A 14,252-nucleotide genomic window follows, 5' to 3' on the forward strand; every position below is an offset into this window, starting at 1 on the left:
AGCAAGACAAGGCTACATTTGTATCAAGTCAATCGGCATGGTCTGCTTTGCAACAGAAAAAGTCAGACAAACAATGAATGCCTGCTACGGTTTTCAACGGCGCTTAGAAAACAATTAATGTTTCTACGAGGTGGACTCTTCAACACAGCACAAACTCAGACATTCCTTTGCGGAAGGCGGTGGAACAACGCAGGATCACGTCGCGACACGATATCACAAACATAACACCACATTATTACCATAAACACTAAACATACCTATTTCATACTATGTCTGTTAAAATTGTGTTAGCGTTTTTAACTCCTTAAATTTGAGCTAAACTTGGTACCCTTGGTTCCAATTTAGCCCAAATTTGGGGGGGCCTCTGTAGCGATTCATTATTTCAACATATAAGTTTTCCTGCCTTTTACTAAAGTTTCTGTAATTTTCCATTTAAACTGCTCCCGAAGTAAATAAGAAAAAGGGAACACAAAATAAAATGGTTTGTTCGTCCTTTGACCATAGCTCTAACATATCAAACCAGCTCAATTAGACAACGAGCTCACACGAAACCAGCTCTATCACACAAAACCAGCTCACATCAAACGAGCTCAGTTAGACTAGTTCAGCTCTCAGAAAAACATTAAATTGATTGTTTAATTAAAATGTAATAACTCGTGATAATGTTTCACTATCCTGTAATTTCATTATTCTGTACTGTTTAAATTCAAATTGTGTTAAAGACCTACAACATTATATGAACACCTTCTGATAACTTAAAATTATAATTCGAATAACAATTGTGTGGAAATCAGTTCATGGAGTCAGATAGCCAAACTAGATAAATTAGATAGATAGAAATTTCATCAGGTAGTCAGACAGCCGTAAAATTCAACTAAACTTATAAACTTATACTTAAATATAATAATAAATAATATTACCACACTATTAGTTGAAGCTTAGAAGTAGTACCAGAACTTACTTATTCATTTTTACAAGAATTTATGACTTTGTAAAATCAAAACATCGTGCAACTTTGACAAATGGAAGAATTAATTCGCACAGCATTAACAACTTATCGTCCAAATTTTCAGAGATTAGTGAGTCAAGTACATAACTCATGTGGATAAACAATCATTGTGTTTTTATTGCTGTTATGTCAACTGATTTTGCGGCTCGCTGGTGTTTATGGTTTATTCGCGAGCGGCTCTTTCTTTGAACAACTTTGCCCACCCCTGGTCTAGTGCCTGTAGGCTGTAGCCTTGCCATGATGTCAATTGACCGCAACCGTCGGTGTGAAATGTCGAACGATAAAATACAACCAATCGTAACAATTGATGCATTGTTACGCTGTCATTGCTGTAACGTGCTGAACAAAAGTAACCTTACCGCTCGCGTCATAAACAGACTTTATTCAAAACAGACTTTATGTGGTTTTTGGATAAGCACAAGGAATGAATACTCAAACCTTTCTGACCTAGCCCTTGACAAACTCTTGCTCTTTTGCACAACATATTTATGTGAAGCGGCAATCTCAAAACTCACCACCATCAAGTGTAAAAACCGACCCTCTCTGGAAACTGTTGAAGATGCTCTTCGCTCTGCTTTGTCTTGTATCATTCCACGAATGGATCACTTGTGCAAGAAACATCAACCGCATCCATCCCATTAAATGATTTGTTTTTGTTTACTTTTCATCATGTTAGCGGATTTTTTTGTGATTCGTGAATTGGGTGCATTTGTATTGTTTTGTTATAGTCTTAATTAGGGTCGGATTATTCGTTTGTTATTTCTTGTTTTCATTCGTTGCTTTTTTTCATGTTTCATTGCTGTTGTTTTCATGCTCCTTTCGATATTGTTTTACTACTTTAGTAAGAGAGTTATAAAGTAAGCCAAAAAAACAAAAAACAAATTGAGACAAAAGAACTAACCCCGTTTTAATGTCATTAACGTGGATGTCCCCATAATGGGGTCGCATAGAAATATATTTTTCAAAATGGGGTCGCAGAACAAAAAAGTTTGAGAAGCCCTGGGTTAGTTGACATCCGAGAGTAAAACACATGTCTTCATCAGAGTTGAGAAATGTTTCCGCTGTTGGTTAGTGACTTCACACACTCAATGGTGACATCATAACGGTATAAATGGTCAGGTTTTATGAAAGGCGGTATTCGGTAATGCAGTTGAAACAACTTACTGAGCAGCGAGCAGTTGAAACAATTTAGTGTCGTTATATGGTCCCGCTATACCGGATTACAATCCCGATAAAGCAGTTAGCCTATTGCGTGGTGCAACGATTCTACAGCAGGACGTCGCCCAGACTTCAACAACACTACGTGTTCATTTTGGCCTTGTTGCAAGTTTAATTCTATTTACTTGTGCTATCGTTATTTGTATTTTGGCCTCCAAGCACACAGATTTGGCCGCCGAGAAGGAGCTCTCGGTAGGCCACGATGGCTGCAGGAAAAAAACACGAGTATTAAGGCTTGCTGTACACTAGAGTTTGCCAACTGCGATTTTGGTAACGGCTGAATCGCCGACTGGTGAGTGAAGACGTCTGTTGGGTACTAAAAGAAAAATGGCTTTTATGCAACCAAGAAAATAAAATATCCTTTGACAGCTTAACTGAAGATGATCTAGCTCAGTGGTTCCCAACCTTTTTGTTGTCACGGACCCCTTTAGACAAATTATTAATTCTGCGGACCCCTACCTAAATTTTGCCTGAAACTCAATTAACATAACTTACTATTGACTAATGCAAAGAAATTTATTTTCACGCGAGTCAGTTCAATCACAGTACTATTGACTATTGTAATATGCTACTCAACTACTGTAGGCGACGGTGTCATGTTGCATTGCCGCTGTGACTCCTGCGGCAAATATCAGGTTAAACAGTTGCTCAAATAAGAAAATGAATGGATTGTTCAAGAAATGTCAGCAGTAGGCTATTTGAATATTAAGGTGACCCAAAGTGCAATGCCGAAACTTTCAACGTAAGCAAATTTAATGAGAGGGCTGTTGTTGCCTTTCCTGAACTGCGGTTGAGTTTTTGACAATGCAACACGCATGTCATCTTGAACGTCCACTGTCCAGGCGATTTCGATGTTGTTTTTATTGTAACAAGAGCTGAGAATCCTACCTCGCAAATGTTAAGTGGTTATGAATGGTAACAAAACAATAATCGCTTGCTTTGCTAAGAATGGGTAGGTTTGCAGTTGTGAGCACCAAAATTCTTCCACAGTTTTTGAATGAAACTCAATGCGTAATAACTCTTTTGATCTCAAATCAATTAGGTCATCTTTACTGAGATCGTCATCGCTAATGTTGTTCAAGTCAAAAAGAAAAGGATTTCGAATCCATGTTTCAACTTCGTTCGGCAGGTGATCTAAATTAAAATAACGTTGAAATGAGATTTGCAGGGTTTCAAGTGTGCGCAAAATTTTTCTCTCATAGAGATCAAAAGAGTGCATTCTCTTTGAGTTTCATCCATCAAGATAAGATCTTCTAACATTGGAAAGTTAGCGTAGGCTAATTACCTGCTTCCAATCTGCGTTTCCAAACCGGCAACTTGGTCAAAAACGCTTTTTCAGTTGCATCAATTATTGTCACACCTGGTCCTTGAATGCCACGATTAACATTGTTAATATGACCGAAAATATCGGCTAAGTAGGTCATGCCGTATAGAAAACTTTTACTCTCGAACAATTTTCAGAGGGGACTTCCTTTTGCCTTTAAGAGTTGATGCCTCATTTTTTAGCTGCAGTCGTTTTAAAACTTCTCTAGATAACCAACGTACCTCAGAATGATACAAAAGTACTCCGTAATCTGACCCTACTTCTTGACAGAGCGCTTTAAAAGTACGGTGGTTTACAGCTCTGCTTTTGATGAAATTAACGACTTTCACGCAATTCGTCAGAATTTCTTTGAGACTTGCTAGTAAAGTTTTTATGCTAAGGCGTACCTGTGCAAGAAGCAATGGGTAACAACCACGCGAGAAGCTTCGTTTTTTACTAAACAACAAATCCGAATTTGTTCCTGAGCATAGCTGGTGCTCCATCCGTGCATATAGAACAAAGTTTTTTTTTCCCCAAAATTCATCAAGGTAATCACGGACCCCCAAATGCTTTCTCACGGACCCCTAAGGGGTCCGCGAACCCCAGGTTGGGAACCACTGAGCTGATCGAAATCGATTTTTAGCTGTTTGTGATTGAACTCACTCGTGTGAAAATAAATTCCTTTGTAAGTTATTGGCCTTTATGCTTCTCGAAAACTTTCTGATTCTCGAAACATTGAAAGCTGAACGAAAATATCCACCGAGTCGCTGGAGATTTATCCAGAAACAAGCGGAAGTCTCTCCGCTACTTCGGCATCAGTGTTGATTTGCGGTATAGGCTGTTTCGTATTTCAATACGAAAATTTTTAGAAGACTGAGTGACCAATCTTTAAAATGTATTTGGCTAATTGTTATGCTGTAACCGCATGAATTAACTGTAAAAACATTTGCACGTCATAACTAGGAAGTATATATAAATATAAATTAGAAAGCATAATAGAGCACTTGTGAACAAAAACGTACCATTACGAAAGTCATCCTTTACGAGGAAAAGTTTACTGTAATGGAGACACGCAAAAATAAAGTTGTAACAAAAGAAACTTAGCCTATAGTAATAGTAGAACTCGGTTAATCCGGATTCGGTTAATCCGGATCTTCGCCTAATCCGGATGAAACTGGAAGTACAAATGAGTCAGGTTTGATAGAACCGTCATCGGTTAATCCGGATCTTCGCCTAATCCGGATGGAATCGCCGGTCAAATCGAATCCGGATTAACCGAGTTCTACTTTTATAGTTGATAGCTATATTCGCTTTCTGGCTCCATAGTCAGTGCACCGCTTGACGTAATCAGCAATATTACGACAAACTTAAACGTACAGGTCTTTCAATGGACGCTCGTCGTAATTTGAAATCAAGGTTTCTACGTCTCCATAATTAATTCGTTATCCCAAATGAAGCGAAAATCCTGCATTACGTCCCACAAAATGATATTACTGCAAGGCTCAACCGCATACAACACCAGTGAGCTACAACGAACGCTCAATATTTTTTCAAGAACGGATCAATTGAGCAACGAGCTAGATTCAATCAATTGAGCAACTAGCTTTTACAAGCAATGCAGCAATGATTACCAGAAACAGACTCAATTGAAAAAACTATTAATTCATCGTTTAAGACTGCAAATCTGCACATATCATACACTGCGTTATTTTACAGAAGTCTACCTGAATACGCATGCTTTCTCAATAACACGAAGTATTTTTTTTATTTTTATCAAGGACAATAATTTTGTATTTAAGACAAAGAGGTAGCATGTGGGATGTATAGAAACTACATTATAACGTAAACAACGATGGAGGTACTCAAACCTAACCGTTGCTATAATCAAGACTGAGCAGTGAGCAGCCACTGGAGCAGAACTCAAGTTAGTTCCAGATTTCTTGTTCGTCATACACAAGACTGAATAATATTCTGCACCAAGGTATTTGCCTTCCTTAAAATTTTAGCGTGCGTTTCAACCAAGGCTTTGGAGCCGAAGCCGTGCATTTTCAACGGAGCTGGAGCTCTACGTGAAATTCAAGTGGAGCTGGAGCCAGTTGTTTGAAAAATAGCTCCGGCTCCGATCTATTTCATATGATGCCATTTTTCGGAGCCGGAGCAGTGGCATCAATAAGCTCGGGAGCTGGAGCTAGTTTATGATAAAAGAGAGCTCCGGAGGTGGAGCAACTTACTGTACATTTACGCCTGCTCCAAAGCCCTGGTGTCAACACTGGTAGACAGTAGCCTTTGCATAAGACAAACTCTAGAAAGTCACCATAGCGTAATAGCATCTCCAATGTCGTAGCCTCGACTGAACGTTTGAAAACTGGACAGCTGATTTCGTACACGATCAGTGGCATACGCAAGGAGTACGATTAGGAGATAAGGTTTAGCATTTCCTTTCGTAACGTTGATATTTTGAAGTTTAAATTATTTGGAAAATATGTTATTGTTATGCTATTATTATTACGTCGCAATTAATCATGAATTACTTTGAAACAACCATCCCGTATCGTCCTTACTGTAATGGCGGTATCATGTCTTTTCGTATGTACACAAGGCGTCGGGGCAGTGCAACTAATTATCGTCATTGGCCAAACTGTATGGACTCACTGTATTACGGTAATAATAAGGGCCATCAGATAATTGTGTAGGTCTAACAAACATTGACTACTTTTTGTCAAAAGTGTAGTTCTATTGGTTGAGAGGCGAGCCCGTGATCAATTTAAGCAATTTTTGTTGTTCTTGAAATCGAAGATCAAGGAAATAGCAAAGAGTCAACGTCTACAAACGTTGAACCAACTGATTTCCGAGTCGGGAGAAGGAATATATAGTCAAAAATTGCGATGCCAAAGCGATGTTGCACTTCGTCCCACATTCTTTTTGTTTCATCACATGCAATTTCCAGGAAATCTTTACCTCAAAATAAACATTCCCTAGCCTTGGTTTCGACAAAGGGACAGAAAAATATAATAAATAACCAATGTGAAAAGGTGACAGCCAACAACAAAAATATAAACTTATTAAGTTACCTATGTAAATAAGAGGAAGATTTGACCAACGACCTGCTAGTGCATACATCACTGTACTTGTAGCATTCACAGCAAATGATTGGCTTCTGGTGCACGATTGAATCACAATTATATGTATATTATAATATGTCATCTCTAGCTTTCAGTGGTTGTTAGCAGCCACACGTGCTCTCAGAACCAGTGCGCACCACCTCTTTGTCCACAGACAAAACAGTCGCTCGTTTCATACTGGGGTAATCTTGCGTCATCATTGGCTTGTGTGATTTGAGCTTATGTGCCAACGTCAGGAAAATCGCTTCCACGTTCTCACAGTCATTGTCATTCTTGGCTGACGTTTCAAAGAGGGGCATCAAGTGAGCGTCTGAAAACCTTTGTGCTAAATTTGTTTCCACCTGAAAATGACGGCTGCTGTTCACTAACTCTTCGAATAGTTCTTCAAATGCCTTAAAAAGCATTATGACAGCATGACCGCAATACTACTAAACTTGATCAAAGAAAGGGGACTTATAAACGCACTTCAAGTGATGATAATTCAAACTGTTACATTTTCAACAAATGGTGGCTCAAACAAAAGCACAACCTTTTTAAGCATTTCTGATTTTAAAGTATTTGTTGTCGATCACTCTGTACATGACACAGTTGAAGTCTTTTCTCAACTTATATGATACTAGAAGTTCAATACCACTACAGAATAAAATTGAAGGTACTAACAACAAGAATACTACTGCCATATACCTTAAGACTATGTTTTGCATCTTGAAAATTTTGACTAATTTGACTTTACTATTATCAACTGGTAACTCAGTAGATTATTCAAAGCTCAGCACGGTGAATACGATGGAAAGTTAATGCACAACGACAACGCCCTACCTGCACCCTTTCTTTAACATCACATTTGTTTCCAACTAAAATTCGAGGAATATTAGAATTTCCAGTGTATTCATTACATTCCTCTATCCAGGAGGTAAGGTTTCTGAAAGATTCCATCTGACGACAAAAAAAGTTTCCTCTGAGTCTGTAACTAAAACTTTGTAATATTGGGGTAGGACATTCGTTCTTAGAAAATGTAAGTTTTCTTTTATTTGAATAAGACCTTCCGCAATAAACCCTTCTGATGATCCGTTAAAGGTGAAACAGGCTGTTAAAGATTCAGATAGTAATAACTATATTTGATTTAAGTTATCTTCTAAGTACATCATACCACCAAGACTTTGGACTAAGCAAACTGGGGCAGACCACCAAGAATTGGACTAATGATATTAAAGCCTAGTCAGGACTTCATTACAAAGCTGCAAAAAATCTCACAACAGAGAAACTTGGCGCTTCATTGCCTCCATCCTTTGACGAAAGGAAGGAACTTAGTGATGATGATGATATTTTACCAATATTTTCATGCATTAAAAGTTTCCTGAAAACTCCTATCAAACCTAGAAACACAACTGCTTAAATCAGGACTCACGTTTGTAACATCGTAAACAAAAACAACTGCATGAGCATTCCGATAGTAATGAGGGACCATTGACTTTCTAAAGCGTTCTTGACCAGCAGTGTCCCAAAGCTGAAGCTAAATATATCAAACAGCATGATATACGGTGCAGTTTTGTGTATTCTAGTTTGTTTAAAACGGTGCATGAGAAAAAGGCGTATTTCAAAAGCAACTACAGCGGGACCAAAAAATGTTATACTGTATCACAATGATTCTGGTTTGGCTTTCAAAGTAACTTAGAATCAAGAAGAAGCTCCAATAAATAAGTCACACAATTTAGACATGTTTATTGTACAAGCATTGCTGCTACAATCACACTGTGTCATTGATTTTGATTACAAAAGCAAAGCAACCCAAAAAATCGTAATAGATTATAAATATAAAAAACGTAAGGTATTCTAACAGTACAAACTTTGACTAATTCGCCATCAATGTCGATGATCCGTTCTCTGAAATCGACGCCAATGGTAGCCTCTGTTGTCCCTGGGAACTGTCCAGCACAGAACCTAAACAAATGCATCATGCACTATTGAGGATTAATTGTTTATGCTACTGCTTCATATAAAATTCTTTGAATATGAATGTTTTACAGTTACCGGGACTCACCACGCGGAGGTTGTCAACACGAGTCCTTGCAATAGTCCTAAGTAATATCTGCAACATTGCACAAAATTTGTGCAGCTATTGCACTGTGCAAACTATCTATCAACATTGTACAACTATCTGCAACTCTGTCAATGTTACAACAATACCAAACTTACTACATAAAACCAAAACAGTAAAGTTACTATGAAATATTCATGAACCTGAATGTCAAGCATGTTTTTCCAACATCAGAATCTCCAATGACAATAATTTTAAAAACTCGCTTCTGGGTTGTTTGATCATCCTGTTCCATTCTATGACCAAATTTTTTAACTTTTCATTAGCAAATAAAGTGAAAATTAGTTTATGTTGACATTATTCTTTGGGAATCATAAACACAATAAATTTCTAGGCTTACTATCCTAGGTCCAATCAAAATTGATCTTCCTAATAAAAAAGATAAAATATAAATTAGAATGTATGGTTAAATGCTGATGCTGTCTTCAGAAACCTGCAAGCACATTGCATAGGCTATGCCTGTTCTAGCTTACAGGACAGGTGCCAGGTTGATGATTAATTTCCTGCACATTGCAGTACCATTAACTGGTCATCAGATTGCACTTCCATTGTTAATAAATGTGAAAAACTATAACTTTGATAAAAAACATAAAATTTAGTCAAAACATATTGTTGTACTACACATTGGATGTCACCTTTTGATGGACACCTCTTGAATTTCACCTCATGCTCGCGACTTTGTGCACAAAGAAACTGCAAGATAAAGAGGGGCAGTTTCGACTATCGGAGTGTGTTGTGTGCTTGAGCAACACATTTTAAGAACTGCTCTACATTCAGGAACAACTAGCATGAACGAATTCAGACAATGTTTTAACAAGGGAGAACTTCACCCTGGTAATCTCTATGACTGGGCCAGTGGGCCTGAATAAGTGGCTCAACGCCACTACAAGTAGGCGATGCAAATGGGGCAAAATTAATGGTCGCAAAAAGCTTTCCAAGTTCGAGGATATTATAAAGGTTCCCACAATAAATTAATAGCTGACATAGCTTTAATCAACCTGTAGCCACGGTTGCCAAATGAACACAAGTGTGCCTACTTTGCTTGCCTTGCAAACATTGTGTGCACTTAGATGTATATTTTTACTGTTTACAATTAAGTATGATGGCTGTGCAGTGTGCAAATCAATGATCAATGTACAGTTTGAGCTTTTTAGTATTTAATTTTTGTCGCTTATTGGGGGCGTCTTTGAATATCGCTTACCTTGCACAATTGAATAGTATCAAAATTCAAATATCTTGGTTTGACAGTTCACAAGAACAAAACAAGCGACAGGATGGGGAGCGTGGAAGAAAATACCAGAAGGTATGTGTGACAGAAAAGTTGAAGGGGAAATTTTATAAAACGATAGTCAGACCAGCAATGTTGTATGGGATGCAGGCAGTAACCCTGACAAAAACACTGAAGGAAAAATGCAAGTGGCAGAAATGAAAATGTTGCGATGTTCTATGGGGTTGAAGGACAGGACAGAGTAAGAAATGAAATTATCAGAGAATGAATGCAAGTCGGAGAGCTAGAAGACAAGCTGAGAGAGACGTGCCTTAAATGCTAGGTCAGGTGGTAGAGAGAGATGAAGATTATGTCGGAAGATAAAGACAATTGAAAGTTGGTAAAAGAAAGGGAGGAAGGCCAAAACGAAGATGAAGAGATTGTGTGAAAGAAGATATGAAAATAGTGGGAGCAAAGGAAGAAGATGCTAATGGCAAAGTGATGTGGAAGACTGCAATCTACACCAGCAACCCCACTTAAGGTGGGAATAAAGCCAGAAGAAGAATGCTAATGGTAGTACACTCTTTTAGAGCACTCACAATGTGTGTATATCATGTGATAATAAATTCTCCCAGAGGCTTTCAAACTAAAATTCCTATCGCTGGGTGTCGCGTCAGTCAAGCAAACTTTTCTAAAGGCATTGCAATGAAAACATTCCATGCTTATTTCACCTCAAAACTAATTTTTACCTCAAAACTACTAGGTAGATTCATGCTTATTTCACCTCAAAACTACTTTTTACGAGTGAAGTGCCTTTCACTCACAGTACATGCTTGCATAACTCAACAAAATAATGCACTAGGGCTGTTGTTGCTTGAATGTTGCATCATCCATTAGTTTCAAGATCAAGTTGGATGTTGCATCATCCACTGATTTCTATATGTACCAAGTTGATGCTACTGTGGTAGAGAGAGAGAGAGAGAAACCTTTTATTTTGCCTGTTGCGACAATAGTACGGTACAATTATACACAATACGAATAAAATAGTACCATAGCTATCTAAATACCACAACAGACAGGAAGCAGCGAAAGACTATATCAGTCATCGAGTCAGCTGCTTCCCGGTTCTTAATGTGACAAATGTCAAGCATCGGCAAATTACGTTGAAACAAGATAGGCTGATGTTCAGTAATATTATTGAAAGAAAAGAAATCATGTGCTGCTGCGATCCTCAAGTGAAGTCCTGTGGTTTTATTCAAATATAAACTTTATTCCGGGTGACTAAAAATAGGAAAAACTTTTGAAATCAATAAACTCTTGTAGCAAGGGCGTTTAAATTTTAGTGCAACCAAGAAAAGTTCAAGCCAATAAAATAAATAGTAGCCTACAAGGCTACAAGTAAAAACATTTTCAGTAACAGTATTACAAAAACAAAAATAATCACAATTTAAAAAAAAGGTATAGGCCTACGTAGAAATCACATTATTGCATCATTTGTTTAGATTTGAAGGCAAGGAGCATTTATGCCATCATGTTTAAATATTTTTTATCATTTATATATATATTATATACATATAGTAATGGATGAGCAATTGAGCGATTGCGTGGCCAATTAGGCAAATGCTCTGAAACAGCCATGCGTTAGAATCCAAAATCTGTAATTGGTAAATAGCCTCCTAAATTGCATTTCACATCATATATAGGCTACAGACTACAGTAGAGTAGTACTTTCATCAATTTAACTATAAGGCCTTCTTGCATAAATGAGTTTTAGTGTAGTATACACAACGTGACATTACTTGATTTTTGTGTACTGTGCAATATCCACTGCGTTTTCAGTTTATTCTTGGAAATTACTTCACAATCACATCCTTAAGTCCTAATTTAAAGTTTGTTGTAAGTGCCTTGTAGTGTTTTTGTAAATTTTTTTAATTTTCCAATAAAAACTGGACAAATATGATGCTCTGGTTTTTTTTATGTTTTTTTTTGGGTTTTTTTGAGTGGGTTTTATTAAAAAAACCCACCCGGGTTTTTTTGGGTCGGGTAAAATACTAACAACCCTGTTAAGTTAGGGTTTAAGTCAGGGTTGCCAGATTGATAAAACAAAAAAGGCCAAATGCATCCCCAAAAAAGGCCAAATTATAAAAAAAAGGCCAAACCTGAGGTTCTGTTCTCTTTGTTGAAATCAGTGGTGTTTTTGCACTTATTTTCAACAACAAATTAGAAAATATTTACCCAGTTTCTATTGTTCTACATGTTATCTGTTAAAGAAGAATATTGCGTAGTAAAATTCCTGAAAAAATGCAATCCATAAAATACAAACAGATAGGTGTGGAAACAATTACAATACAACTGAAATATGTATATATGTACGACTGTACGTATATTATACGCCGCAAATTTTACGCCGCATACTTGCGGCGTATACTTTTTGTTTGCGCTAGCGCTTACGGCCACATTTTTTTGGATAGCTTGCGCTTGAGGCTACGCCGTAAAGTTTTCGCGGTTTTTGAGCGCATAGCGTCAACCCATACTTTTTAATGTCTTTTTTTCGCTACAACACGCCAATACCTTCCAGCGCTGCAGTTGAAAGAATGTTTTCAATAGGCAAAGACGTATTGGAACCAAAACACAGCAAAATGTCAGATGAGCACTTTCAGATGCTTGTGTTTCTTCGTGGAAATTCAAAATAAAACTTGTTTGTTTCGAGTGGTTTATACCGTGTGAATGTTTGGCACCTAGCAAACAAAATGAGTTTACGCTAGTGTATGCGTTCAACCGAACGCCGCCAACTTTTTTTACAAGTTACGTTGACGCATACGGCGTATGGTTTTTCGAACGTTTGCGTTTACTCTGACGGCGTCAATATTTTTTGTATACGCGTACATCACTGTATATAACATTAAGCTAAGCATCATCCTGTTGCATTTATGTCCAACATCCTTCCACAATGAACACTCCTTATTCTAGGAATGCTAACGCCTCTGCCATTTCGTTACTGCTAGTTTCACCATAAACAATATCAGATGTGAAACGCCTTATCATTATGGCACTGGCATCAAAGTTTGTGCAACATTTTCCATTCGGCAGCATGTCCGTTCGTATTCGCAAAATCGCTTCCAAAAGCTCAGTCTGCATTTTGTTTCGTGGTTTTGTTTTCACTGCAGTAAGTCATGAAAAAATCCTCTCTACTACTGCATTACTGACAGGGATGCAGAGACATGTTAAAGCATAGCTAGCAAGGTCTTTGAAATGGGCATGATGTAAAACGCTACACCAAAACTTTTCACTGTTGCTAGGAATAACCAAAAGAACTATAAAAAACCAAAAATAAAAAAGGCCAAACAAATGCCAATCGGGAAACTAAAAAAGGCCAAGCGGCCAAACAAAAATTGTCCGGCCAAACACTTTTCAAAAAGGCCAAATTTCTGAAATTTGGCCGTAAAAAGGCCAATCTGGCAACCCTGGTTTAAGTGCTTTAAGTTTCTGACAAGTGTTTTAAAATGTGTTGGCTCCTATGCCTCACTAACTTGGCTTTCCACTACCTGCCTTTATTTGGAACTATCTGTCAGTGTCAACACAAAAAAGTAACCAATAGTATCTAAGTAAAAATTGTAACAAGATGAAAGTCGGTTCAAAGTTTAGCGAAACCAAACGAATTAACCATTCCACGGCCACAATCCGAAATAAAAAAGCATTAGACTTTAAACTACTTCGGTAATTTAGTTGGGAACCTGTAAAACTGGCAACTTTGCGAATTGCATCACACAGTTTACGTTTGATTGGGTAAACCATTTTACACATGAACATAGAATCAAGTAATCAACAAGAAAGAAATTTTAATTTCTCGTTTTCGAAATAGAGAGAAAACTTTTATTTCGTAGACCCCGGATATAGTTTGGTTTCCTTTTTAGTCAAAGCAAAAAGCGGCACAATTCTACTGAAATAGGTTTGAGTGCGTCTCCACTGTTTCAACTCCAAGTTGGTTATTTTTTAGTTAACCCCACAGAAATAGAAGTGACAGTCTTCTCTTCCTGCCAGTGCAGAACTGAGAAACAGATAACAGATGTCATCATTAAAATAATTATATTATCTTTCTCATTAAATGGAAACGAAAATCTGCGTGCTTAGCAAAATGCCAAAAACCGATATTTTAGTAGTTTTTCACTGACATTATAAGAATATTGACAACCTGGAAATTGAACGATGAATTTTTCTGTTCAGACGCCACATTAAAGAAAAGGTAGTAAAGTATTTCCCGATAGATTGTTAAACTTTTTTTCTCAAAAAATATT

The 14,252-nt window shown here is 37.4% G+C and overlaps 1 protein-coding gene across 1 annotated transcript; it reads right to left on the bottom strand.

Moving 5' to 3' along the window:
* Positions 1–4,408: 4,408 nt before the first annotated feature.
* LOC145783191 (putative Ras-related protein Rab-33) lies at positions 4,409–9,110 on the bottom strand. Its single transcript, XM_082594991.1, has 5 exons — positions 8,894–9,110; positions 8,500–8,593; positions 8,061–8,165; positions 7,472–7,588; positions 4,409–6,993 (listed from the first exon to the last, which is right to left on the bottom strand). The coding sequence occupies exons 1-5, from the start codon at positions 8,983–8,985 to the stop codon at positions 6,754–6,756; spliced, it is 648 nt and encodes a 215-aa protein (XP_082451117.1). The 5' UTR covers positions 8,986–9,110; the 3' UTR covers positions 4,409–6,753.
* Between the last annotated feature and the right edge of the window lie 5,142 nt (positions 9,111–14,252).

The sequence above is a fragment of the Aplidium turbinatum genome, chromosome 14 (genome assembly GCF_918807975.1).
Source record: "Aplidium turbinatum chromosome 14, kaAplTurb1.1, whole genome shotgun sequence".
NCBI classification, from domain to species: domain Eukaryota; kingdom Metazoa; phylum Chordata; class Ascidiacea; order Aplousobranchia; family Polyclinidae; genus Aplidium; species Aplidium turbinatum.